At 42.6% G+C, this 25,134-nt stretch overlaps 1 protein-coding gene across 3 annotated transcripts in view; it reads left to right on the top strand.

Annotated features, from left to right (window-relative positions):
• KDM7A (lysine demethylase 7A) overlaps positions 1-25,134 on the top strand; it is a 58,237-nt gene that overhangs the window by 28,308 nt on the left and 4,795 nt on the right. For all 3 annotated transcript variants that reach the window (XM_077339826.1, XM_077339828.1, XM_077339827.1), the window contains 15 exons: positions 253-394; positions 2,785-2,971; positions 3,642-3,804; positions 6,289-6,376; positions 6,939-7,045; positions 9,092-9,183; positions 9,352-9,441; positions 9,963-10,172; positions 12,956-13,080; positions 13,694-13,851; positions 15,382-15,479; positions 16,968-17,113; positions 17,851-18,056; positions 23,063-23,145; positions 24,098-24,374. In XM_077339826.1, the coding sequence (XP_077195941.1) occupies positions 253-394; positions 2,785-2,971; positions 3,642-3,804; positions 6,289-6,376; positions 6,939-7,045; positions 9,092-9,183; positions 9,352-9,441; positions 9,963-10,172; positions 12,956-13,080; positions 13,694-13,851; positions 15,382-15,479; positions 16,968-17,113; positions 17,851-18,056; positions 23,063-23,145; positions 24,098-24,374 (2,172 nt within the window). The remainder of the gene's footprint in view (positions 1-252; positions 395-2,784; positions 2,972-3,641; positions 3,805-6,288; positions 6,377-6,938; positions 7,046-9,091; positions 9,184-9,351; positions 9,442-9,962; positions 10,173-12,955; positions 13,081-13,693; positions 13,852-15,381; positions 15,480-16,967; positions 17,114-17,850; positions 18,057-23,062; positions 23,146-24,097; positions 24,375-25,134) is intronic.

Here is a 25,134-nt window from a genome sequence, read left to right as displayed (position 1 = left end):
TATTCAGGTTTCTGTGACTTACAGAATTTAAACCTCACAAATACTGTTTGAATCTCTTCTACCATGAGAAAGAAATAGAATACATTATTAGATTTCCTCTCTCTGGTAGATCGTGTTTCTTATCCTTCTTTATATTATCCTATAAACACTGGGAGTTTTAGCGCAGTTTTGCCAAAATCCTGGTGGACTTTCTCTGATAGTTACTGATGTTCCTTGTCTGTGTGAAAACATAAGCATGCTTTGCTTTTACAGGTGGTGATAAAGTGATAGATGTTATTGATGTGGCAAGACAGGCGGACAGTAAAATGAAGCTCCATAATTATGTTAAGTATTTTATGAATCCTGACAGACCAAAAGTATTAAATGTGATCAGCCTGGAATTTTCAGACACAAAGTGAGTATACAGCTTTGATACGCTAAGCTGGGAATCCTGTAATAAGGAAGCACTTTATAGACAAACAGCATAATTGCTTGACAATTAAGTTGGAAAGTTGGTTTGGTTGCTAGCATTTGGCAGGTTGGTGGTAAAACCCAAATGCAGTAATTTGTTGAAGTACTTTAACTAGTACAAGAGTTTAAAGATTCCATCTGGAATACCCTACAGTAGTAAATGTTTTGCTGTACTGTGTTTACATCCCTTTCTAGAGGAGCTAGTAACCTCCTGAAGCAGTCTGGGTTTCTCCCAGAATTACAGCTGATATCCAGGTTCCAGAGACTTGTTCATGTGGATATAATGACAGTGTCAGAAGGCAGAATCATGGTATAGTAGAAGAAGAAGAAGAAGAGTTGGTTCTTATATGCCGCTTTTCCCTACCTGAAGGAGGCTCAAAGCGGCTTACAGTCGCCTTCCCATTCCTCTCCCCACAACAGACACCCTGTGGGGTGGGTGAGGCTGAGAGAGCTCTGATATCACTGCTCGGTCAGAACAGTTTTATCAGTGCTGTGGTGAGCCCAAGATCACCCAGCTGGTTGCATGTGGGGGAGCGCAGAATCGAACCTGGCATGCCAGATTGGAAGTCCGCACTCCTAACCACTACACCAAACTGGCTCCTAGTAGAGGTTCCAGATGAAATTCCTCCTCATCCACAAGCATGCCCTCCAAATCTTCAAGCATTTCCTGAACCAGAGTTAGCATCCTTGATTTCTAGAAAGAGAAGTTGCGGGGTAGGTCGGGATGGGTCGAGTGTCTGCTTTTTAGGCCAGTGCTAATAAAGTGTCAGATCAAGTATTTTACTATAGGTTTTGTAGTTGGGGGAGAGTTGTAGGGAGTGGTAACTCACTGCAGGCATTGGGCACCGGGAAGTGCTTTCCTGTATTTCAGCAAGATGATCCAGTGATTTCATCTTGTTTTGCGTATTCTAAAATAAAAAAATTATTCTAAAATAATGCGTATTCTAAATACTTAAACTTTGCAGTTTGTTCATTTCTTAATGTGTGTTTTAATTCTTACTATCCAGTCAAGCAACATGAATATTTCCAGTTTCATTGTAAAACATTGTAAATTTTTTCTAGGCCTTGTTTCTAAAAAGTTCTAAACACTGAAACAAGTCCATGTGCTGTAATGAAAAAGCAGTTGTTAGGACCCAAAGAATTATTGAATGAGCAGAAAGTACTTTATTCATGGGCTCCTTTTTCATGGGCTTAATGAGCTGCTTTTTCCAGCAACCCATAAAGCCACAGGCCAGACCTTTAAGATCTCCTACTCTCATGAGTGGCTTTGTGGGGGGCGGGGGCAGGCTTGCAGGCCTCCTGCTTTGGCAGGAGACTTCTTGCCAACGCTCAGCGGGACAGTGGAGGAATGGGGAAATGGAGAGGGGAGGAATCAGTGGCATCCTGATGCCATTACATCAGCTTACAGCCTTGACTCTCCATTATACAAGAGCATTTGCCTTTTTATACAAGGACGGACTCATTGCCACTGACGAAAGCCAGACTGAAAACGGAAAACGAATGAATCTAGAGACCGTTTTGGCAGAGTCAAAGTCTAAATAAATGTGATAAGAGACTTTTTATCTTCTTATATTTAATTAAGCCACTGGACAGATTCTGTCTCTCCTTTATTACATCACTTCCAGCATGATCTGAAAGTGATGTGATCATTGTCAGGTGATGCTTTAGCATTCATTCAAAACAATTAAGGTTTGGCTAAATGCTAGTGCACTGTTGGGAGGTGCAGTGGCCACCCTGCATGTGAGTCTCCTGCTAGATCCCAGGCTTGGTCTGGAAAACCTAGGTGAGGGTCATTCAACAGGATAGAAGCAGTAGGAAAATCCCATTGTACAAGTGAAATGATGTTCATACTAGGGTTGGGCGCTTCGGGCACTGAAGTGGCCATTTGTGCCCGAAGCAGCCAGCCCTGTGGCACACGGGGGGGGGGGGGCAGCGTGGACACCGGTGCACCAGTTGGCACACAGATGCATGCGCAGAGCTGCTTTGGGCGTGAACGGCTGCTTTGGTGGCCAAAGCGCTCAACCCTAGTTCATACTGCTCTGGATCCTGTCATATTTGTCGGGTGTTAGTATGAAAATAATGAGTGCAAAATACATGAAGTACAAATCTGAAACTGGATAGAAATCTGGTTTTCATCCATGTTTACTCTTGGTGTAAAATGACACTCAGCTAGGGTGGTAAGATGCATGTTATACTATTTGGAAAAAAAATACTTAATTTTAATTCATAATTTATTTCGTAGAAAGCTATTCTAGTGTAGTCGGTAATGTGGATCAGAATATTGCTTGTCTGGTGATGGTCTTATTTACTCTTGCATTTCTTTGTAATTTTAAGGATGTCAGAATTAGTGGAAGTTCCTGAAATTGCCAGAAAACTCTCATGGGTGGAAAATTACTGGCCAGATGACTCCGTTTTTCCTAAGCCTTTTGTTCAGAAATACTGCCTGATGGGAGTCCAGGATAGCTACACAGACTTCCATATTGATTTTGGGGGCACTTCTGTTTGGTATCATGTTCTCTGGGTAAGAAAATATTGCTAACTTCTTAAAGGTACATCTCATTTCCAGTGACCTCTTATAGCGGTGGTTGGTATGATTGCCTTGTTTTGCTTCTTATACATTTTCAACCTGCTGTGCAATTTTATAAAATCATTTGTTTAAAAATTGTGGAAAGTAAGGGGTCAGCTGCTGCAAACAATCCACTGGATGGTTGAGAGTCAAATTATTAATTGTTTTGGAAGCAGATCTGGGGATTTGGATTACTGACCCCAAAACTATGAATGGTTAAGCAGTTCTCTTATCTTTCTTGTCGTTAGTCTTCTAAATGTGCATTATTTTAAAGTTTGTATACAGCCTCAAGTTTTTTTAAGTGTTTTTAAGTTTTGGTTAAGACAGATTTCAGTGGAAGGGAGATACAATTCAGTGGACTGGTTTAAATTGCAAAAAGAGGACTTCTTATATTTCATTACAATAACTAGAGACCTTAAGAGATTTTGTCATCATTTGGGGGTGTTCTTTTTTTAAACTTTATACTAACCAACTGTTATGACACTTTTTCTCCTTGATGGCACGGATGAATTGCAATAGTTTTATAGCAGTAGCATATGCTACTATCATCATAGTGTATTTGACCTTAAGAACTGATAAGCACAAAGAACTGATAAGCACTTCATGTGATTATTTTTATGCACAGGGTGAGAAAATCTTCTACTTAATCAAACCTACCAATGAAAATTTGGCAATCTACGAAGCATGGAGTTCATCTGTCACCCAGAGTGAAGTTTATTTTGGAGATAAAGTTGACCAGTGTTACAAATGTGTCGTGAAGCAAGGGCATACTTTGTTTGTTCCCACAGGTAACCTGCTTCCTAATGTGAACCATCATGCTTATTGATATGCTGAATTTGTTGTTAGTTAGTGTTCAGAAAACCTGGGAGAAAAAGAGATTTCTTATTATTTTTTTAAATGTACTAATAGATTCAGCTATTTTATAGAGCAATTTATGAGAAGGATTGCGGCTTTTTAATCTTTGATTCTTATAGAGTAAAAGGAAGAATTAAACATGGGAATGTGAGAAATATTGGTGAAGGGGGGAGAGCAGTGTAATAGCCAAGCTGACAATATTAAATTTTGGGGGGATGGGAAAGTGCTATAGGAGGATCTTTCTCAGTTGGGTGACTGGACAACAAAATATCAAATTATGTTTAGTATGAGAGCTGGAAAAAAATTACAAAGGGGAAATAAGATGACTGGGGCTGGGTCACCTTTTCTATGGGGAAAGTCTAGAAAACCTGGGTAGAAAGAGAGAACATTTTCTCCCTCTTCTGGAATTCAGGGGCTCTTCTCATGTGTAGTAAAATCATTGCACATCTCTCTCCCTCTGTGTTTTTCTCAACCCCTGGTTTATTCATTAAACATCTTAAGCAGGGGTAGTCAAACTGCGGCCCTCCAGATGTCCATGGACTACAATTCCCACGAGCCCCTGCCAGTGAATGCTGGCAGGGGCTCATGGGAAATATAGTCCATGGACATCTGGAGGGCCACAGTTTGACTACCCCTGATCTTAAGGCTTAATCTTACCCTTAGTTTTCAGCTGACAGTTTTAGGCTGACACATGAGCTGGTGAGAAATCCATGCCTGGAGCTGTCATTGTTTTTAAAGTACATTTAGCAGCCATGGTGGTGAGAGTCCTCATCATATAGTACTTTTAGATGGGCACATGAGCAGCAGGAGTGAATGTATTTGCACTGACAGCACTGGAGCAAGAAGTTAACAGTGGATAGTGTTTTTTTTTTTTAATCTCTGGAGACAGTCATGGATCTTCTGCCATTTAATTTACTTTGGCTCTGGCTCCATTACATGATATGCTAATATGAGCAAGAAAGACGTCATAGTGAGGGGCGGTATATGGATGGAAGGAAGGAAGGAAATTACTGTGTGCTGTGTATATTTATTTATTTATGTTTCAATTTGTACGTCGCAACTCTCACACAGTGGCTCATGGTGGGTCACAAGAATGAAACCAACATGAAATCCCCTAAAAACAGTATAGCCCTATAAGCATACTGTCCCGGAGCCAATCCCACCTCCCCCCAGCTCAACAGACCTTTTCAGTAACCGGTGCTCTGGGGGACGGGACAGGAGGGGCTGATGGATTAACTAGCCAACGGGGGACCCAGATCTTCCTAGCTTGGCCTCAACCAAAGACCTGGCAGAAGAGCTCTGTCTTATAGGCCCTGCGGAACTGAGAGAGAGCTACAGTAAAATATTTATAATTTTTGGACCTGTGTAATCTTGTCCATTTAATTTTAAAAAAAAATGAAAGCCCTGATGTTTATACTTAGGACTTAGGGGGTGGGGGGATTCCAACTGTGGGATGGTTATCATGGAATACTTCATTGTAACTTTCACTATTCAAACTTACTTTGAGAATGGCATACACTATCAAGAGATCATTGTGGCCAAATGTGCCTTTATAGTATGTAGGATCAAATTACTGAAGGACTTTACAGTTTGCAGTATGCCTGGAAAACTGTTTGGAGCCAATATATGTCCCAGGGCACTGGTAAAGAGCGGTGCACTGTCCTCTTAGGAAGTAGGAAAACGTGTTCGCCTTTGTGCATGTGTATGAAAAGTCTAGACTTGTGTTAAAAGGACATAATGGAACTCAAAGCTTTATAAGGAAAATCACAGTAAGCAGCATTCATCTACCCATTTCTGCTTTTCTCTTAGAATGCTTGAGTTTATGAATCTCTATCGTTAACTGGGTCTCATAGGCTGAATATTATTTTGTATATGCCACATAATAATTGCTCCTAGGGGTACTGTTTAAACACAGTGCAAGGAATTAATCTAGCTCAATGAGCAGGTTTTTTTTTTTTAAAGGAACAACAACCCTAAATTCTAAGGACGTTTCAGCTGGAGTAGTAAAAATAATATAGTATCTCAGTAGTATTCAGTGAATTAAAAGCTGTTCCTGATTTCAGGATGGAGTTAGACAAAAATAACACTTCTGCTGTTCTGACAGGAGAACTGAGGTTTGAGAAAGCTCTTGAGGAACGGCGTTAGGAGTCTCCTGCTGCCACTTTCCAAGCACATTTACTTTGTGTGTGGATGTGTGTCAAGCTTGCACAACAAGAGACAAGTTAGTAGTGTGGGGATGTCTTTGTGCACCAGTAACGTTAGTGGCTGTTAAAACACATTATATTAATATGTCAGCTCTGTAGGGTGATTGATTGCCTTGCCCTGTGAATAATCAAAATACAAAATGTAACGATATTGTGTAGATTATTTTCTGATGAAAAAATGTGGAGATATTCAGGTTCCACTTGTCATTTCAGGCTGGATTCATGCTGTGCTCACGTCTCAGGACTGTATGGCTTTTGGAGGAAATTTTTTGCACAACCTAAATATTGGCATGCAGCTCAGGTTGGTCTTGGAACTTTCTCTTACTTTTGTAACTTGCCCACAAATTTGACCATTCCTGCCATTCAGTTGATCTCATAGTTTTAAATGACAAAGTAAGGCTTGTATATTTCTGCTGATGACCAAGAATGATCTACAGCAGAAATAAATGATCTGTTTAAATCTCCCATTATGTGGGAGATAACCTCAAAAGAAGCTGACATTTGTCAAACCTGATAATGAGATTGAAGTAAAAAAAAAACCCTCACCCTTTAGATCAAATCTAGTAATAATGTTGCTTTTTCAAAATATATTCTTACAGCAAAATCTGCTAATGCTCTGTCTATGTAAAGCTGGGTTTATTACCTTTATAAAGTCCAGCCTGATAGCACTGGATTCAAGAGCTGAATACAGACTTTGTCAGAGTTTAGTCTAACTTTTTCAAATTTTGGTCACAGTACGCTTGAGTCTAAATGTGTCTTGTTTTTTGTGGTCTGCTTCATTTTGCTTCCAGTCATAATTTAAATGAACGATTTTAACATACCATATATTTGCATAAAATAATCCTTCTAAATTGTCTATTTAGGTGTTATGAAATGGAGAAAAGGCTAAAAACCCCAGATCTTTTCAAATTCCCTTTCTTTGAAGCCATCTGTTGGTTTGTGGCCAAAAACGTACTGGAAACTTTGAAAGGTAATGGATTTTGTGTTTTGAAAAGATCTTGAGGCTAGGCTCTTTTGTATAATTTGGGCGAAGACCCATACCTGATCACGCTTCAGAGCAGGGGCAAGTTATTCATATTCATATTTGTACTTCTGTGCTCCGCAATTGCTTTCTGTGGCCTAATAATACATCTAGAGTTCAGCCATGCCCGTCTAAGCATTGTGTGCAATTACGTCCTTAGTGAATTCCCGACAGAAGCAAGATTCAAACCAAGCACTTGTCGGATCTCTCTCTCATTGTAGGATTCCTTTTATTGTTACACTAGTAAAAAAGCCCATTGTATCCAGAAGACAATGGGCGCTAGCAGGCGGGGACCAGAGCGAGGGGCAGGCGAGGGACAGAGCAAGGGACAGGCTACCTGAAAGAGGAGGCGGGTGGCGGCTCCTCGGCGTCTCGTGTTTTTTGGCGGGGAGTCCCAGGCGTGGTGCGCTGGGCTGCGGCGGCTCCTCTGCGTTTTTTTGATCTTCTGCGGCTGGGGGGGGTGGGTTCTTTCTGCTGCTTCTCGGAGGCGCGCCGGCTGGAAGCGGCGAAAGGCTCCACTGGGTATTTTTTTTTTTTCCTGCAGGTTCTGGGGCAGTGGTCCCCAACCTTTATTAGGCTGGGGACCGGCAGGGCATCGGGCCGCGCCCGCCACGCCGCCGCTTCAGGCCGTGATTCCCTCATGGCGGCCTGGCCCTGATTCCCTCTTGGCGGCTGGAGTCTTGCCTCGGCTGGAGTCTTGGCGGCTGGAGGTTCTCGGCGGCTGGAGTCTTGCCGGGGGCTCCCTCAGGGGCCGGCCTGACGCTGCGCGCGGCTCGCAGTTACTGGGGCTGGGAATCAGAGGGACCAATCGGCAGGCGCAAAGCGCCTGCCGATTGATCCCTCTGATTGTCTGTCATGAGGAAGGGTCCAATCCGGACCCTTCCTCATCCTGGACACATCCCGCCCCAGAACCCCTTACTATTTTATTTAGTCCGTGGCGCCCGCGGCGCCACGGGCGGTGTACAGATTTAAGACATGTGATTTTAGGCAAATACAGTAAAATGTAATTTAGTGATATATTGGCTAGTAAAAAAGGATTATAGGTCTGATTCATTATCCATTTTGGCATTTTTCTTTTGAGAAGAGGATGCATCATAGGAATAAAGCTGAAGGTATTAACAATATATGGTTGAAAACTGAAACAGCATTTTGCATTAGTTTCCGTAAAGCAGCCGAGAGTAGAAGGAACCATGCTATTATCAGAACAGTTGAATAAAAGTAAACTGAGTTTTGTTTAGATTTCCTGTTATGATAAGAAATGTAAAATTTCTGGAAATCTTGGTGCTATGAGAGCTATTACGCTACATTAGCTTTTTAAACCATTTTTATCTAGTTGGGTGAAAATGTTAAAAGAACTTGGGTAGCAGTCATTTGTCTTCCTCAGAAGTGTGGATTGCCCCCAAGTTGAAAGAAATGTAGTATTCCACTATACTTTTGGTTCTGGGGATTTTTGTGAACTGGTTTTGCTTCATGTCCCAGTTCTTCCTGGCTGTTGATTCAGGCCTGGAAAGTGATTTTTCTCAAGCAGAAATTGGCCCTTAAAGCTTTTGCAGATATATCTGAATTAGTTGCCCAGTCGTCAGATGATTCTTGCTCTGTGCTCTTGGTAATTGTACCCTTCATGTGATAGCCCGTTGAGTTAATTTGTGGAGAGCTGCAAGCTGAGGATGCTGTTCTGAGGCAGTGATTGAGCTTGATGACTTTCTGGTCCCTTCCCTTCTTAAGTCTTTGAACTGAACAAACACTCTTTGCATTGCAAAATCAGTGGAGATTTTGCAGGGCTCTCTCACCGACTGCGTACAAGGGTTTACTGAGGACTGTAACATATTGCAGTAGTAGGAAGAGCTTTTAAAAAGAGGCTGTATTTTTATAACTTGATGCTCATCTTAATTTGAATGTTTAGATTGCCTCTGGCAGGTTTAAAAGCTCAGAGGTAAATCAGTTGATTAGTGCCAATATTAGGATTTTATCTAATTACATTTTTTCCCCTTGTAGAATTGAGAGAAGATGGTTTTCAGCCCCAAACTTTCTTGGTGCAAGGAGTAAAAGCTTTACTTACTGCTTTAAAGTTATGGATGAAAAAAGATGTAAGTTTGAATGTATGATTATACTGTTAAAGAAAGTTTTGTTTCACATCACTGATAGGAGAGCCTTCCAAAAAGCAGCTCCAGTTTACATTTTCCACATAGAAATATGCTGTTTTGATTTACATTTAAGGGAAATATCACTGATTGTTTTTCACATTTTGCTTACAGTTGGTAACAGAACATGCCTTTGAAATTCCAGACAACATTAGGCCAGGGCAGCTCATTAAAGAACTCTCTAAAGTGATTCGTTCTGTAGAGGTAAGAATAAAACTAGTGATGATGATAAAATATTGTATCCTTGTACTAGATTCTAGATTACCTTCCCTATCCTTCCATTGTTTTCCTGTCTTCTTGGAAGTTTAGTTCTCTGGCTAATTATTTCTACACTCTTATTCTGCATCTTTGCCGGTAAGTGAATATCAATTTATGACAGTTTTTCGAAGAAAGATTAATCGGTCCCAAAGACTCTTGCACAATTGCAGAACTGTAATGATCAGAATGCTTATGGGATAGTGATAAAAGAAGCTGGGAGAAAAATATATGTGAATCAAATCTTGATATCTGAATATGGTTTTGACCTTTAGCGTGGAGTTGCCTCTTATCTAGATTTCAGTAGTACACATAGTTTATGGAACTATCGTTGTGCTAAACCACAGAGGCAGTAGATAAAATAACTGTATTCAAACTGGCAAGCTGCTTAGTCCACGAAACAGTTAACTTGAAATGAAAATCTTTGTTACAACTATGTGAACAACTGAGCAACTCTCTTTTATTTAAAGGAAGAGAACAGCAAACCAGTGAAAACTCAGGGAATTCTTGGTGTGTGTCAAGTTTCACGGTCCTCAAATGAGCCAGCCTCCAGTCATCATTCCAGACGAAAAGCAAGGAAGCTACGAGACCATGCTGTCAAAACGCCTTCTAATTTGGACATTCTGGAACTCCACACAAGGGAAGTACTCAAAAGACTAGAGATGTCCCCATGGGAAGAGGCAAGTACTTTTAGAGAAAGAAAGCACAACCGATACACAGTCTAGAATACTAGTATACTAGAATACTAGTACAGAATAGAGGAATATGCAGTGTCGTGATGATATTGGGCCAGGTCTACTAGTAAGCTGGGTGGTTTGAAATTTAAAATTTGTTCACTAAACCTAAATCAAATTAAGCATGCTGTATCAGATCACATTTTATTTAGGGCACTGGATAAGCTCCCAGAAATATATGTGTTAGTATTCTAATTTTCCTGGAGTGGGAAAAACCACATTATTGATGCTTGGAGACTCATGTTTGGGATTGTTTCCTCTTGTTCATTGTTGTTGTCCTGTGCAGTTCTACATGAGAACTTCACAGACCAGTCACCAGAAGATTTTAAGCTAGCACAGCAACAGAGTAGGAGGAACCTTACTCAGAGCTGGAACCGTTTCCTGCCTAATTGTCATATACTTCAGGGAAGGACTCCACACACTCCCCCAGTTCTCCTATTGCCACCGCCTGAGAAGAACGTGTGCAAGCTAGTTGTACTTAAAAGACAAAAAAAATCCTTTTTAAAAAATGTACTTCCTGCTCACCGAAGATGGAAAAAAAATTGATGAGCTTCATCTGCTTGAAGGGACACAACGTAATGGCACATTCAATTGGCCAGTGGTTCATCCCCCCAAAGCCAGGGCCTCGTGGCTGAAAGCTGCACTTTGAGAAAAAGCCCTTTCCACTCACCCAGCTAAGTCTTCACCCATGGTGGGCAATTCAGACTCCCAGGTGGCCAAGCTCTCCTTGGAGAAGGTCTCTCATGCTCCATCAGTAAGATTGGCTCAATCCAGGCCTTGCTCGGATCCAGCAACGGTCATTATCTTCTGGTCTTCACACAGTTGATGTACTGCCATTTGAGCCTTTGGCCTCATGCTCAATGGAGCAGCTTCCTTATATGATAGCATTCCTTGTGGCTATCACATCAGGCGAGAAGGGTCGGTGAATTCTCCCTTGATATTCAGGAGGACGCCTCGGTGGGTGTTTCCCGCCACTTTAACCAAGGCGTCCTCCTGACTTCAAGGAGAAGGACCATTCATGGTAAGTGATTCAGTGGTTGATCTCAGTCTTGAGAGCTGATTATCCTTTTATTAAATGTCATGAAAACACAGTTGCATTAAGACCTATCGTAAAGTTCCTGCTTTAAATGGTGTCTACATCTAAACAAAGATGTCTCTCACAACATTTTTGTCCACCCTTTCTCCCAGGCAGAAAAGGATGTAAAACATTCACTGCTGTTTTATTTTGAAGGGTCAGCAGACTTTCAAAGGTCATCTTAGTTGTTCATTTGTGGGACAACAAAAATGAAAATAATGTTCTGCTTACCTGTAACTGTTATTCATTGAGTTGTCCCACCTTCCTATCCCACTGTAACCAAGTGCACCTAGATCAACAATTCTTATGTTGAAACCTTACTGAATGATCTCCTTTCATATCCTGCTCAGAGCAGCAGCTCAGGAGAATGGAGTGTGTGAAGTCCCTCCCTGGGACTGTTAGGTGAGAAATGGCTCCAACAGCTCCAGGTGGAAGTGGCTCCCTCTATCCTGTTGCTGTGCAAGGTTGTAAACTTCTAGTGGCTGGCCTGTTTGTGCACCCTTCTCATCTGTGTCTGCACAGGGACAACTCAGTGTGCAACAGTTTCAGGTAACTGCAACACAGTTTTCTCCAAGATAGCACATCAGAGAACCTTATGTGAAGAGCTTCATATGGTGAAGATTGTAAAGCAGGGCCCCCAATGTTTTTGAGTCAGTTAGCACCTTTGGAATTTTGAGAGGGAATGGTGAGCACCGCTCCAAGATGGCTGCCTCAGGAGGTGGAACCAGACCCAAAATGGCTGCCAAGTGAGGTGAAGCCAAATGCAATACCTCTCTCTCCTTGGTTTGCAAAAGGATTGCAGATTGGGGATAAAACAAAAGCAAGGAAGGCAGAGTGTAGAGAAGGGAGAAAGAGAAGAGGGAATGGAACCACATGGGAATTAAGGACATTTTGAGTGCTACCTGTCCTTGTGACCATCCAATGGTACAGGTGCTATTGCAGCAGAAATCACTTTCATTTGAATGATGGCAAATCCTGTTGTACAGCCCTTCCCCCCCAGTTTCTGGTGAGCTCAGAGGTTGCCAAAGGAAATACTGGCAGGTGCCATGGTACGCACAAGGACCATGTTGGGGAACTCTGTGTTCTTTAAAGGACATTTGGCAGTTTTATGTGCATCTAAGATGTCTCATGTTCTCAATTTCAAATAGGAGACATGTTTTATGACAAGGTTTGAAAACATGTAATCCAGTTCCTAGTTCACAAAGGGTAGAGGGTAACTTCCTCAAGAACGAGTTACTAATATTCATTGTTGCTTTTACTGATCACTTCCAGAAGCCAGGAACCCAAGAGTATTTATGCAAATACCTTGTAAAAGTTGCTGTGATGTCAAGCCAATTGAAACATATTGATAGAGATTGTGTGCACCAGGCTCCTCTCCCACACACACACACAATGCAGAAAATGGTCAGGTGAAATCCATTGTTTTGGCTGGGTCAAGAGATGTAGTAATTTAGGGTATGTGCATGTCTGTGTAAGAGATGTATACCCAAAACTACTCTTTCTATACTATAGCTGCTATTGATAGTATGGTATTCATTCCTTTACTGCCAAGTTACACTGAAACCTCTGAACATTGATGCTGTTTGCACAAAGAAGTAACTTACTAACATACCAGGTACTAAAGGAGAAATCTTACACTTGTCTTTTGCTTCAGGACGCAGCAAATTATAAACTGAATGGAAAATTTAACAAGCCTCTTCAGCCATCTTCAACTGTTCCTGAATGGCGAACGAAAGACAATGATTTACGGCTTCTGCTGTCAAATGGAAGAATAATTAGGTATAAAACACCACCCTGTGTTCTGCTTCTTGTCCTTTGCCTTGGGTAGTTCTGCAGATCTTGTCTACTTAGGATTTAATTGACAGATCTGGGTTAAGAAAAGGATATAGAGAGAATCCAGTTCTGTGAGCAAACTCAGAAAGATGAACACATTTGGGAGCAAAGGAAACCTTTTTTGTGCCTCTAACTTGGATTGTTTTCAGCCAATTGAAAGTAGTTAAAGCTAACAGTGCTGAGAAATTCTTCACCAAAAATACACTGTAGCCAAACTGATACCAGAGAACATGAATGAATTATTGATCTAATAATAATCTTCTTACTTATACAGTTTAATAAATGATTAGCCAGCAGCTTTTGCTTTGTAGAGAAAAGAAAGTGTTACTGCAACAGTCCTAAGGGGTACTTTCATCAAGTAAAAATCTGTTACAACTTTTAAAAAGATGGAGAAAAGGCCATACGAATATCCTTTATAACAGGGGTAGTCAACCTGTGGTCCTCCAGATGTTCATTTGCTGGCATTTGCTGGCAGGGGCTCATGGGAATTGTGGTCCGTGAACATCTGGAGGACCACAGGTTGACTACCCCTGCTTTATAACACCTTGTTTTATAACAGACATGAGAGGCAGCCCTTTAGAGATCCAAGTCTGTACACTGCGGACAGTGAAAATGAGGATGACGGGACAAAATCAAAGGAAGACGAAACAGTTAAATCAGAAGAGCAAAGCTCCCAGGAAGAAGATGGCGGTGCTGATGCCCAGAAACCACTGAACAGTAAGTTGGCTATGGCTGTATCTTGAATCAGATAGCCAGAACTATTATACTAAGAAACCTAAGCTGATAATTCATTGGCTGAGATAGTGTTCCTAATGTATATATTAACAATGCCAAACAACATTATGGGAGGGTTTCTCAGTACTTTTCAGCAACTATGATAAAGCTAGTAAAATATTTAACCCATATCTTTGTTCCTTTAAAAGTCCAACTCAAACTTAACATGTTTGTATACCCTGAGTTGCTATAGTGTCCTAGATATAGATAAAGTCTGTTCTAAATTGGTATGTTGACTGGAAGCCTCAGAGCCAGTTCTGTTAGAGATGCAGGTATTTATTATTGATTTAGATTAGATATTTATACACTGCTTTGGCCATCTGGTGGGGAGAAAAGCAGCTTACCACATTCTTCCTGCCACAGTGTTTTCTTCAAAACAACCCTATGAAGTATCTTGCACTGTGTGTCTGACCCAAGGTCACCCAGCGAACTTCTATAACAGAGTTAGATATTTGAACGGTTGTATTGCCTAGCAGTTACATCAGTCTCTTGGATGAAGAAATTAATTTCCTAAAACCTGGCAGTAATCTGTTAGCTTTTTATTCCTATTCTGCTTGACTGTGTGGAATGACATTTTAATTTTTTGGAATGTGCATATCTGTGTGTACAAGTATAGAGGTGGGCTCAAAGCAGTGTACTTAACTACGGGTGTGCAATTTTTTCTCTCTGTATTTTTCAGTTTGGCTCTGTTGGAATTCCTGGAAAAAAGCTGATCCCAATATCGGTGAAGTATTCAAATCTGGGATGTTTTCAGAAATTCCAAATTGTGGGGGATCCACTAGACCCAAACTGAAAAATACCAAGGACAAAAAGAAGCAGCAGAGGCAACAAAAGCAGCTGAGAGGCAGTGCAGCTGGACAGAACCTAACAAAGAGCTGATCCTGCAGGGAGAAGAGCCCAAAAGAGCCCCAGCTGAGCTAGCGGGAATTGTGCCTCCCTTGGCTGTTTTGTGGGCTTTTTTCTGCAATGCCTTTAAACATGACCTGTTTAAAGGGACTGCAGAAGAACCTCCAAAAACAGGTGAGTGGCAGGCGAGTGCTCCGGCCTTTCAACTGTTTGTTCTGGTTTGCTAGTAATGCCTGAATATATCTGGGATTTTTTTCAGGGATTTTTGGTTCTTGTAGACCTGAATGCACACCTTTAGCACAGACCCTGGTGAAAGTCATTTGGAATAAAGAAATGTAAAAAGAGCATATGTAATGACTACGTAGGGTTGCCAGCTCTGGTTTGGGAAATACCTGGAGACTTTGGGGGTGGAGCTGGGAGTGGGCAGGATTTGGGGTGGAGCAGGAACTCATTGGAGCATAATGGAGTGTGCTTTCCAAAGCAGCCATTTTCCCAGGGGAACTGATCTCTGTCATCTGGATATTAGCTGTAAAACCGGGGGATCTCCAGGGCCCATCTGGAGGACTGGTATCCTTATGGCTGTGTGAAAAATATCCTCATGTCGTTACTCTTCTCCCTTCCCCTCAGTGTTCTTTGAAAGTGTGAAATCAGAACTCAGGAATGGAACCTCAGAATACTCTGATATTTCTGATTCAGAAGACTCTGAGCCTGATTGCACTAACCAGGTAAATACCAGAGTATGGCTGGTACATTGTCATAGTGTCACAGGAAATGGTCACATGAGTTGTTAAACTTTAGAACTTTAAGAGCATCTCATACTGAAGAAAATGGCAATATCAGTTATGTTTTTAAAATGTAGCTTAGGCAATTTATATCAAGACAAGAATAGCTATCCTGTAGCGTAACCCTTCTGAAATCCTCATTGTTCTTAAAATCAGGAGACATAGCTAGCATATACTTAGCTAATGTTTTGCTGTTGAAGACTTGGCTTCCAAAGGAAGATGACTTCTCCTAACCTAGCATCTGTTTCAGAAATATATACTGCATGTCTTTTGTCCCCCTCTGCAATACGTTTTCTCCCCAATACTGTCTGTAATTATTGGATAAATAATTACTTTACATGGAACACGAGTCAGCATCAGCATTATTAAAAGAATGTTAATGGTAATGTATCGACCGAGAGCACATGGATGCTGTCAGAATAAGAGGCATGGGGCCTCACTCATATAGCAACCTCTCTCTTAGGACAGTGCAGGTTGATTTAACTGTCTCTTTATCTTGTAAACGGCCCTGAGCCACAAGGGGGAGGGTGGTATATAAATATAAGAAATAATAAAAATCAAGGATACTGTTAATTCACCAGTGTGCAGCTCTGATCGAATGTTCTATATGTATTCTCACTTTCTGCCACTCCCAAATCATGCGGGAAATTATGTAATAGAGTTTCTTTATGTTTATGCCCAGTCCTCATTAGGCAGATATATGTTTTATGGGCCTTTCTAATACCTCTAGACTTGTTTGCTCAAGACTTTCTTGTTTTACTAGTTCTTGTTTTAGTTCACACCAACAGCTACAGGTAGCAGTGTGTGTGTATGAGAGATGCTTAATTTGGCATGGCCTTTTTTGTAAAAGAACCATACCTTCCCGGACCACCTGTACACAGCTGGGATGAACATGAGTAAGCTGTGTAAAGCATCATGTGAGTTTCAGTTTGGGATCAGTATACCAGAGATCTGATAGATTTAGACAGTTCATGCTTCTCTTTGATTTTTGCTTTCCCTACATATGTAGCCTTTTCCTCTCTTTATTCCGATTCTTTGTTTCTTAATTCCGGACTACCAACATCAGCTGGTAACTTGAATGAGAGAAGTAGTCATCTCAGATCAAATATTAGGCAGAGAATATTAGTTCAAGTCAGCAAGTGCTCTTAGAGATCTAGAAAAATGATATTATTGTACTTGCCCATGCAGTGTTGAATTCCTATCTTTAGAATATTCCTGTTGAAGAGAAATCTCAGTTTGTAAGGGTTTACAAAGAGGAACTTTCTATAGGACAAGTTTGTTATCCTTCTATTATTAGTTTTCTGTTGACACGCTATATGCGATTAATCGCAGCTGGTAACCATTAACTTCAATAAAAACAAACTGTTGGCTAGTTTGGGGATTGAGGCTTGTCCCATGAAATGCTGAGGTTGTTTTTTTCCCCTCCACCAGCAAAAAGATTCCTCTCTAGAGGAGTCAGAAAGCTCAGGAGATGAGAAACAGGAAGTAACTTCAAATTTTAAAGAGGAATCTGAAGTAACAAGTGACCTCTACCAATCTTCACAGAAGCCATCGACACATATAACTATAAGTAAAAGGTCTGTAAAAAAGTAATATTTAGGGGCTCTTCAGCCAATCGGTTTTAACCTATAAGGCCATATGTGGCCTGGGTTCTACCTATCTAAGGGACCGCTTGTCTGCTTATGCCCCTCTCAGTGCTTTACAATCTGCGGGTAGGAATTTGCTGATTGTCCCAGGCCCCTGGGAGATTCGCCTGGCCTCGACCAGGGCCTTTTCAGCCCTGGCCCCAACCTGGTGGAATGAGCTCCTGGAAGAACTAAGGGCCCTGACGGAACTATCTAGGTTCTGCAGGGCCTGCAAGACGGAGCTCTTCCACCAGGCCTTTGGTTGAAGCTGTGTGTGAGAGAGAGAGAGAGAGAGTGTGAATGGAGTTACAAAAAGGGGGTCCTGCCCTATCCTCGGCATTCCCATATTGAACTCGGAAAACCAAGGCCCAGTTTTATATAATTAGGACCATGACATTGGTCCTGGTTGGGATTAGCTAAATTGGATTTGAAAGTTTTATTGTTGAGTTCCTGCAGCCATCTTTATAACTTTGTTTGGATAATGTTTTCTAATGTTTTAATGGGCTTTTATAGGTTACTCTGTTTTAGGGTTTTTTTCCCAGTAAGCCGCCTCGAGGTGACATTTGTCAAGAGAGGCGGGATATAAATTTAAAAATAAAATAAACAGATGGTATTCTTGCTTTCTGTTTGGTAAGAACATAAAATGTTTTCTTGCAAGAATGTATTCCATTCTTCAATATTTTTTCCAGGGAATGTCCTACCTCGACGAGTACAGAGGAAGAAGCTATTCAGGGCATGCTTTCTATGGCAGGATTGCACTATACCACTTGTTTACCAGGCCACACCCAGAGTACAGACTGCACTGATAGGAAAAGCTCTCTTCAGGAACACAGAAGCTATCCCAAAAGTCGGCATAAAGACAAACTGTCTTCCCAGAATCATAAAGCAGAAAGTGGTAGGTCTTTTCTTGCAATTATATACTGTATTTTAGCGAAGTGTGTTGCATGGCTCAACTAGGTGTATGCTGCCTTCTCAGTGGTAAAAATACCCGTCTTGTATGCTCCTGCTTTTGTGGGTAATTTGCTGAAACCTCTGCGCAATGCTGCATATTTAACATTTAGAATAAGCTGACCAGGCATCCCGATTCTGACGGGACTGTCACGCAAGTGATCTAAATATCCGGCGTCCCGCCACGTTCTATAAAGGCCCCGCTCCCATGATGGCGCCAAGCCTCCTCCTCCCCCCACCCCCTCCCCTGCGCCCAGGCGATGTGGAGCCAGGAGAAAGTGGATGCCACGCTGCAAATGGCCATGGTGTACCTGGTGGAGCTGTTGCCGGCTGCGCAGTGCCTCAGCTTCAGTACCCAGGCGGATGCTGCCGACTGCTACCTCCTGCAGCTGGAGCCGGAACTTTGCGCCAAGTTGGAGACAGGACGGAGGTGCGTGCACCCCCTGGTGGCCGGCAGGGAGAAGCTGGCCAGCTGGCTGGCCTTGGAGTGGTTCTTCCTAGGACCATGAGCCCAGTTGGAGGGAGGGAGGGAGGGTCCCGCCCCCGCTACCTTCAGGCCAGGCTGGCCCCCTTCCAGGATGGTGTCCCACTTTACCTCTGTTAAAATCTGGTCACCTTAATCTGTAAACCGCCCGTGGCGCTGCGGGCGCCACGGACTAAATAAAACAGTAAGGGGTCCTGGGGCGGGATGAGTCCGGGATGAGGAAGGGTCCAGATTGGACCCTTCCTCATGACAGACAATCGGAGGGACCAATTGGCAGGCGCAAAGCGCCTGCCAATTGGTCCCTCCGATTCCAAGCCCCAGGAACTGCGAGCCGCGCGCAGCGTGGCTCACAGTTGCTCCCAGCCTGAGGGAGCCCCCGGCAGTCGCGCGGAGCGCGGCTGCCGGGGGCTCCCTGTCCGGCAGCCTGACGCCGCGAAGCGCCTCTCGCCGCGTCCGTGTGGCCCGACCCACGGGGGTGACTTCCGGGCGCGGCCCGACCAGCGGGCGTGGCTTCCGGGCGCGGCCCGACCCGCGGGCGTGGCTTCAGGGCGCGGCCCGACCCGCGGGCGCGGCTTCCGGGCACGGCCCGACCCGCGGGCGCGGCTTCCGGGCACGGCCCGACCCGCGGGCGCGGCTTCCGGGCGTGGCCCGACCCGCGGGCGCGGCTTCCGGGCGCGGCCCGCAAGCGCGGCCAGAAGCGTGGGCGTGGCCCGATGCCCTGCCGGTCCCCAGCCTAATAAAGGTTGGGGACCACTGCCTTAGCTGATGAGTCGCTGGAGGTTTCGTCTGCCTAGCCGATCAATTCGCTTACTCAAGCATCCCAGGGTAAGCAATTCTCTTAGTAAAGCATTCCCCTCCAGGAAAAGGCTAGCGCCCATTGTATTCCCACATACAATGGGCTTTGCCTCTAGTTTAGAACAAATGTCAAACTTCATAGATTTGGTACATGGTGTTCTTTATAATGATAAGAGAATCGATAGCATACATTTATGCCAGTTTACTTTGTAATGGATCTTTTCTGCATGTTCGAGTTACTCCTGATTTTCTTGAGAGCCGATCCACAAGCACTGGAATCACGTTGGCTGGGTTCTTCTGTACATCTCTCCCACTGTCCATTTTTCCAGTTGCATTTCTTCTTTCAGAAGTGGCTTAAACAATGAGGATTTTCAAGCAAGGATGCTGTTGTTGTTGTTGGTGTTTTCGGTGGCATCATAATACCCCCCTATTTTTTTAAAGGTCCTAAAATATTGATATAATGCTGTAGCGTAATGATAGTTTAAGCGTGTGCTCTGAATTCTTAGCTTTATTTTTTTTAAGTATGGTTCTAGACCTTCTCAGAAATATAAGGAAAAAGCATGCTTCCAGGAGAGAAAAGGGTTAGAGATTTTTAAAAAAAATGAAAACTAGGAATTGAGAGAACCTACTGAAACTATCATTACAACACTTTGTTGTTGTTATGTGCGAAGTAGTGTCCGACCCATCGCGACCCCATGGACAATGATCCTCCAGGCCTTCCTGTCCTCTACCATTCCACGGAGTCCATTTAAGTTTGCACCTACTGCTTCAGTGACTCCATCCAGCCACCTCATTCTCTGTCGTCCCCTTCTTCTTTTGCCCTCAATCGCTCCCAGCATTAGGCTCTTCTCCAGGGAGTCCTTCCTTCTCATGAGGTGGCCAAAGTATTTTAGTTTCATCTTCAGGATCTGGCCTTCTAAGGAGCAGGCTACAGCATTATATTATTTCAGGGCCATTTTTTAAAAATTGAAATCACGCGTCCCGGCAGGGAAAGGTCATGGTTTAATTATCATGACAGTCTTATCATTGAAAAGTGGGCTGGAGGTGGGTGGGACAAAGAAAACCAATAGAAACATTGCACACTACAAAAAAGCTGACTCAAAATCGGCTTCCAGAAAAACCTTGGGGTAGAAGTTGTCTCAAAAGAGCTGGGAAGGGAAACACGGGGGGTGGGGGATGGGATGAATTGAAAAGGCACAACAATGCATGTGAAAATTGGGATGAACTGAAACAGTATGGGGTCAGAACCAATGAAAAAACCCCGTGTAGGAAAGCCCATGGAGAAATGTTCCTGTGCAGTGACCAGAGCTTACGTGTCCCAGCATCTATACTTCCCCTAGATATTTGTGCACCTACAGAGTCCACGGCAGATGCATCATCTTCAGTTAGCATATGGGACCAACAAGCTTGATTGTAGTTTCATGGGACTTGGCTTAGAAAGTCAGGGAACCAGAAGTAACTACGTTCCTCATGTATGCATTCTCAAATTATTGAATGGAAGAAGAATATTTCTAAAAGAGAAGAGTCCTCCTCTGGCTACTTACTTGGGTTAGTGACATCTGTCTGATGAAGGGTGTTTGCACTCGAAAGCTCATGCCTTGAATAAATTTGTGTTGGTCTTAAAGGTGCTCCTGGACTCTGACTTTATTGTGCTACTTCAGACCAACACGGCTACTTATTAGAATTTGTTTGAACACTGTGTTAACTAGTTTCACATGTTCATGCTGCCATAGCAAGGGCTTTTACAATAGCACATACAGTAATTTTAGATAAACTTCAATGAGAGCTATAAATTTCAGTGAAAGCATATTTCTTAACAGTAAAGGAAAATGGGAGTTTAATAGCAAAGGAAAGGTGTCCCCCTTTAATGCCAGAAGAGATTTCAGAGATGCTTAAATTACTTCCACCTCTTTTCAGGTACTGTGACTTGTATGTCCATATGCATAGAGCTTTTCTGAATAACTTTATTAACCGTTTTCAGTGGTTACTGGTTTTTCAGTTTGACTGCCACTAATGTATAAAATATTAATTTTTTTCTCTTGAAATTTCCCCCTCTCAAATATAGCAGAGATAAACTTTAGGACCAAGGGCTTGTTTCTTCAGGAGATTTGCATTCATTATTCACCAGGCAGCGTATCTGTTATCAGATTCCTAGCTCTTCTGCAGAATGATTAAATCTTCTCTGTTTCTGTTTACATATCCATCGTGTCAGCCTCTTGTAACATTTTCCATTCATAAATATGAATATACATTATGCTCCTGAAGATGAGAAAAGTACACCATATGCACAAAGGTCCAAAGCCACACAAACAGATCCTGGTGGGCAGGTGGGGGGTATAGAACAAACAGCTAAACATTTAATAACCGCATTTGGCACTCGTTCAAAGTAGCACAGTGATCTGACATATTATTGAAGGACTTAAATGAAATTTGATTGTAGTGAACTGCTGGTGGTACAGATTGTGCAACAATTGTGATGTAGGCAGTGCTTTAACATGTGCAAGGGTCATAGTGTGAACGGGACAGTGCAAAAGCTGGAGAACGATTCCACCCACACACCCCATTGGACAGGATACACACCAAGCTCCAACAAGTTTAATTTACTAAAATAAATGCACCGAAGGCGAGGGGATATTTGAGTACACCCGAGAGCCTCAAGTAGACATATACCTTAAATGCATTGTTTCAAAAAACAGCAGTGTAACTGTATGTCAGTGAAAGAAACTTCTGTCATTAGGTAGAAATGATGCAGTTCGGTATTATGCATTTAATAGAAGAATTAATAGTAGCATAAGTTGTCAGTCGAGAGCTGGCTCAGAATTGTACTTTGCCCCAACAGCTATATTGTTGCTTCATCACTTCAGGGAGACGGCAGTATGTTTGCTTTTGCTCTCAACACAAACACGAGAGCACAGGAGCTTTGACAGCTGTGGCAGCAGATGTGGTCTCCACTGTAATCTGTTCAAAGCTTTTCCACCCATCTATATCTATGGCTACAAAGAAACCCAGATGGCCTAAACAAATGGTATTGATCCAAAATGCTTGAGGTTTTTTTTTTCTGAGTGAAAAAAAAAAGAATTTTTCTGTCCTTATTCAAAAAAAACATTGTGAAGGAAGGACAAAGAAATCTAACTCTCTTGTGCAAATGCAAAGCATGTTATCCTGGTAGCAATAATTGCTGAAAATTTTTGGGAAGTTGTTTTCGTTTTCATGTTTGCCAATGAATCGAGGTTCCTTCATAGCTTCATTGATATTAACCAGGAGATCTGGGTTTCAAAAGTACCTCTGTAAGTTAAGGAGTCCTAAAATAAGTTAGCCTGTGAGCTTCTGTGCATGCTGGCAGGTTTGAAGAAATGCAGCCAAGTAAGTTAGAAAGCAAGCTGTTGTATTATTCAAGACGGTTTGCTTCATAATGTCAAGACAGCCAATTAGTAGTTGATTCAGCATGCAGGATGTTGAACTTCCTTTAGGGGCACTCCTTATTGCAGTATGAACTAGGACAAATATGAAAATGACTAAAGTCAGAATGAATAAACAGCAGAATAGTAACAACTCGTCAATGGCTAGAAAAAGGCTTTTCTAGGAGATTTCCCTATCAGAAAATGCATATTTGCTGTGGTTTAAAAAAAAAGAATCCTTTAAAGAGTCTCAGAATTTTCTTAATTTCTCCTCAGGTAAGCACATTAAAGAAGAAAAAGATGTGGGGACTTTAACGTTAGCTACACCATTGCATGCAGCTTCTAGAGTAAACCCTCAGGTAAGCTTCCAGGTACCAGACTAAATGGCAGCTGTATTTTAAATTACATATTCCAACAAAATATGTTACATTCTGTAAGTATGTATGGCTCCTTAAGAATAGTCCATGTTGCACTTTCAAGCAATCAGATTTGTCATGTGGCCAAACCATCGTCTTTGTTAGAAGTTGCCATTTGAAATATTAGTGGTATTCCATGCTTTTCACTTCTGTGCTTGCTAGCAGGTTTAAAGAAATGTATCCAATGTAGTTAGAAAGCAGGCCATTTGTATTATTCGAGACAAAGTTTGCTGCATAATGCCATGAGAGCTAATTAGTAGTTGATTCAGCATGTGGGACATTGAGCTTCCTTGAGGGGCAACTTCCTTGAGCTTGTCTACTTGCCTTCCCCTTGTTTGCACCTGTGCTACTACTCAGATTGGCTTAGCCTCCAAGCTGGAATGGCACTAAGAACTTTAATATCATTTCATAGTATGAACTGGCATGAATCAGCTGCTTAAAAGAAGAAGAGTTCTTATATTCCACTTTTTTCTATCAGAAGGCATTTCAAAGTGGCCTACAATCACATTCCCTTTCCTCTCCCCACAACAGGTACCCTGTCAGGGAGGGGATGCTGAGAGAGCCCTGATATCTCTGCTCGGTCAGAACAGCTCTATCAGTGCTGTGGCGAGCCTGAGGTCACCCAGCAGGTTGCATGCGGGGGAGCCAGGAATCAAACTCTGCTTGCCAGATTAGAAAATCCGCATTCTTAATCATTACACCAAGCTGGCTCTTAGGTTGTATGTAGTCCAGAATGAAAATCTTGATTATAGTAATTGAGCTATAAAGAATTCAAATCAATAAAATTACAGCTTTCTTATTTTTTACAGAAAATGCTGATACTGTTTTGAAGGCTGCATTTGCAATTGTCACAATGTGGCTTTGCATTACAAATGCTATTTCCCTCCCTTCACAGGACATAAATAAAACTAAGAAATGTATGAAGAAAGAAGGTGCATCTGAAGCCAGTTACAAAATTCAAGAAAGCAGAAGTCATTTACAAAGTAACAGCTTGAACTTCCAGCATGCTAAATGTCTGCGGGACTCCAGCTTAATCCAAGGGGAATGCAGGCTAAGCGACGGCAGCCTCAGCCCTGATGGGCCCTATGGCGAAACATCCTTGTCCGTCCCTCTTCATCCAACCAAGCGACCTGCTTCGAATCCACCCCCGATCAGCAACCAGGCAACAAAAGGTAGCTATAATCCTTGTTTGCAGAAGTGCCTACCATTATTTTCTAAAGTGTAAACTGTTTTTGCAGTGCGTGCTAGTTTAAAGGGATGTTAACATTTAGAAAGTTGGTTGAGGCTACTTCTGGATCGTAGAATCATAGAGAGGGAAGGGACCTCCTGGGTCATTTAGTCCAACCCCCTGCACTATTCAGGACACTCAGAACTAGGGTTGCACACTCCAGTGAGCACCGAAGCCTGTGAGCAAGCGCCGCAGCATGGAGGGGAGGGGGGGGGCGCTGGCATACCAGCCGGTGCCTGCATACAGGCGTAGAACTCTGCGCCTGCATGCGGATAGTGCACCTGCACCACTTCTCTGCACCACGGCGCTCACCGCCTCAGTCTTTGGTGCTTGCTGAAGTGGCTAAAGCATGCCAGAGCACGCAACCGTACTCACAACCCTATCGCTCATCCACTGTAACCTGCCACCCCCTTGAACCTTCACAGAATCCTATTAACCAAATCTACAAGTGTCAGTCCATATGAAAAATCCAGCAGAAGACAAAGGTATTAAACTAGTGTGGCATAGCAGCTAAGAGTGGACAGTGGGGAGCGGCCAGCTCAACTCATACTTAAGCAGCTAACACAGATGGTTTTAGGCAATTGACTCTTAAACTTAAGTGCAAGTCTGCAATATGGGTTACAGAAACAGTGGCGTGCCTTGCAGGGTAGGTAGAGTTACTGGGAATTGCATAAGAATATGTTCTATAAAAGCGGGGTGTATTA

This window comes from Paroedura picta, chromosome 5 (genome assembly GCF_049243985.1).
Source record: "Paroedura picta isolate Pp20150507F chromosome 5, Ppicta_v3.0, whole genome shotgun sequence".
In the NCBI taxonomy this organism is placed as follows: Eukaryota; Metazoa; Chordata; class Lepidosauria; order Squamata; family Gekkonidae; genus Paroedura; species Paroedura picta.
This window is presented reverse-complemented; position numbering and strand designations above follow the sequence as displayed.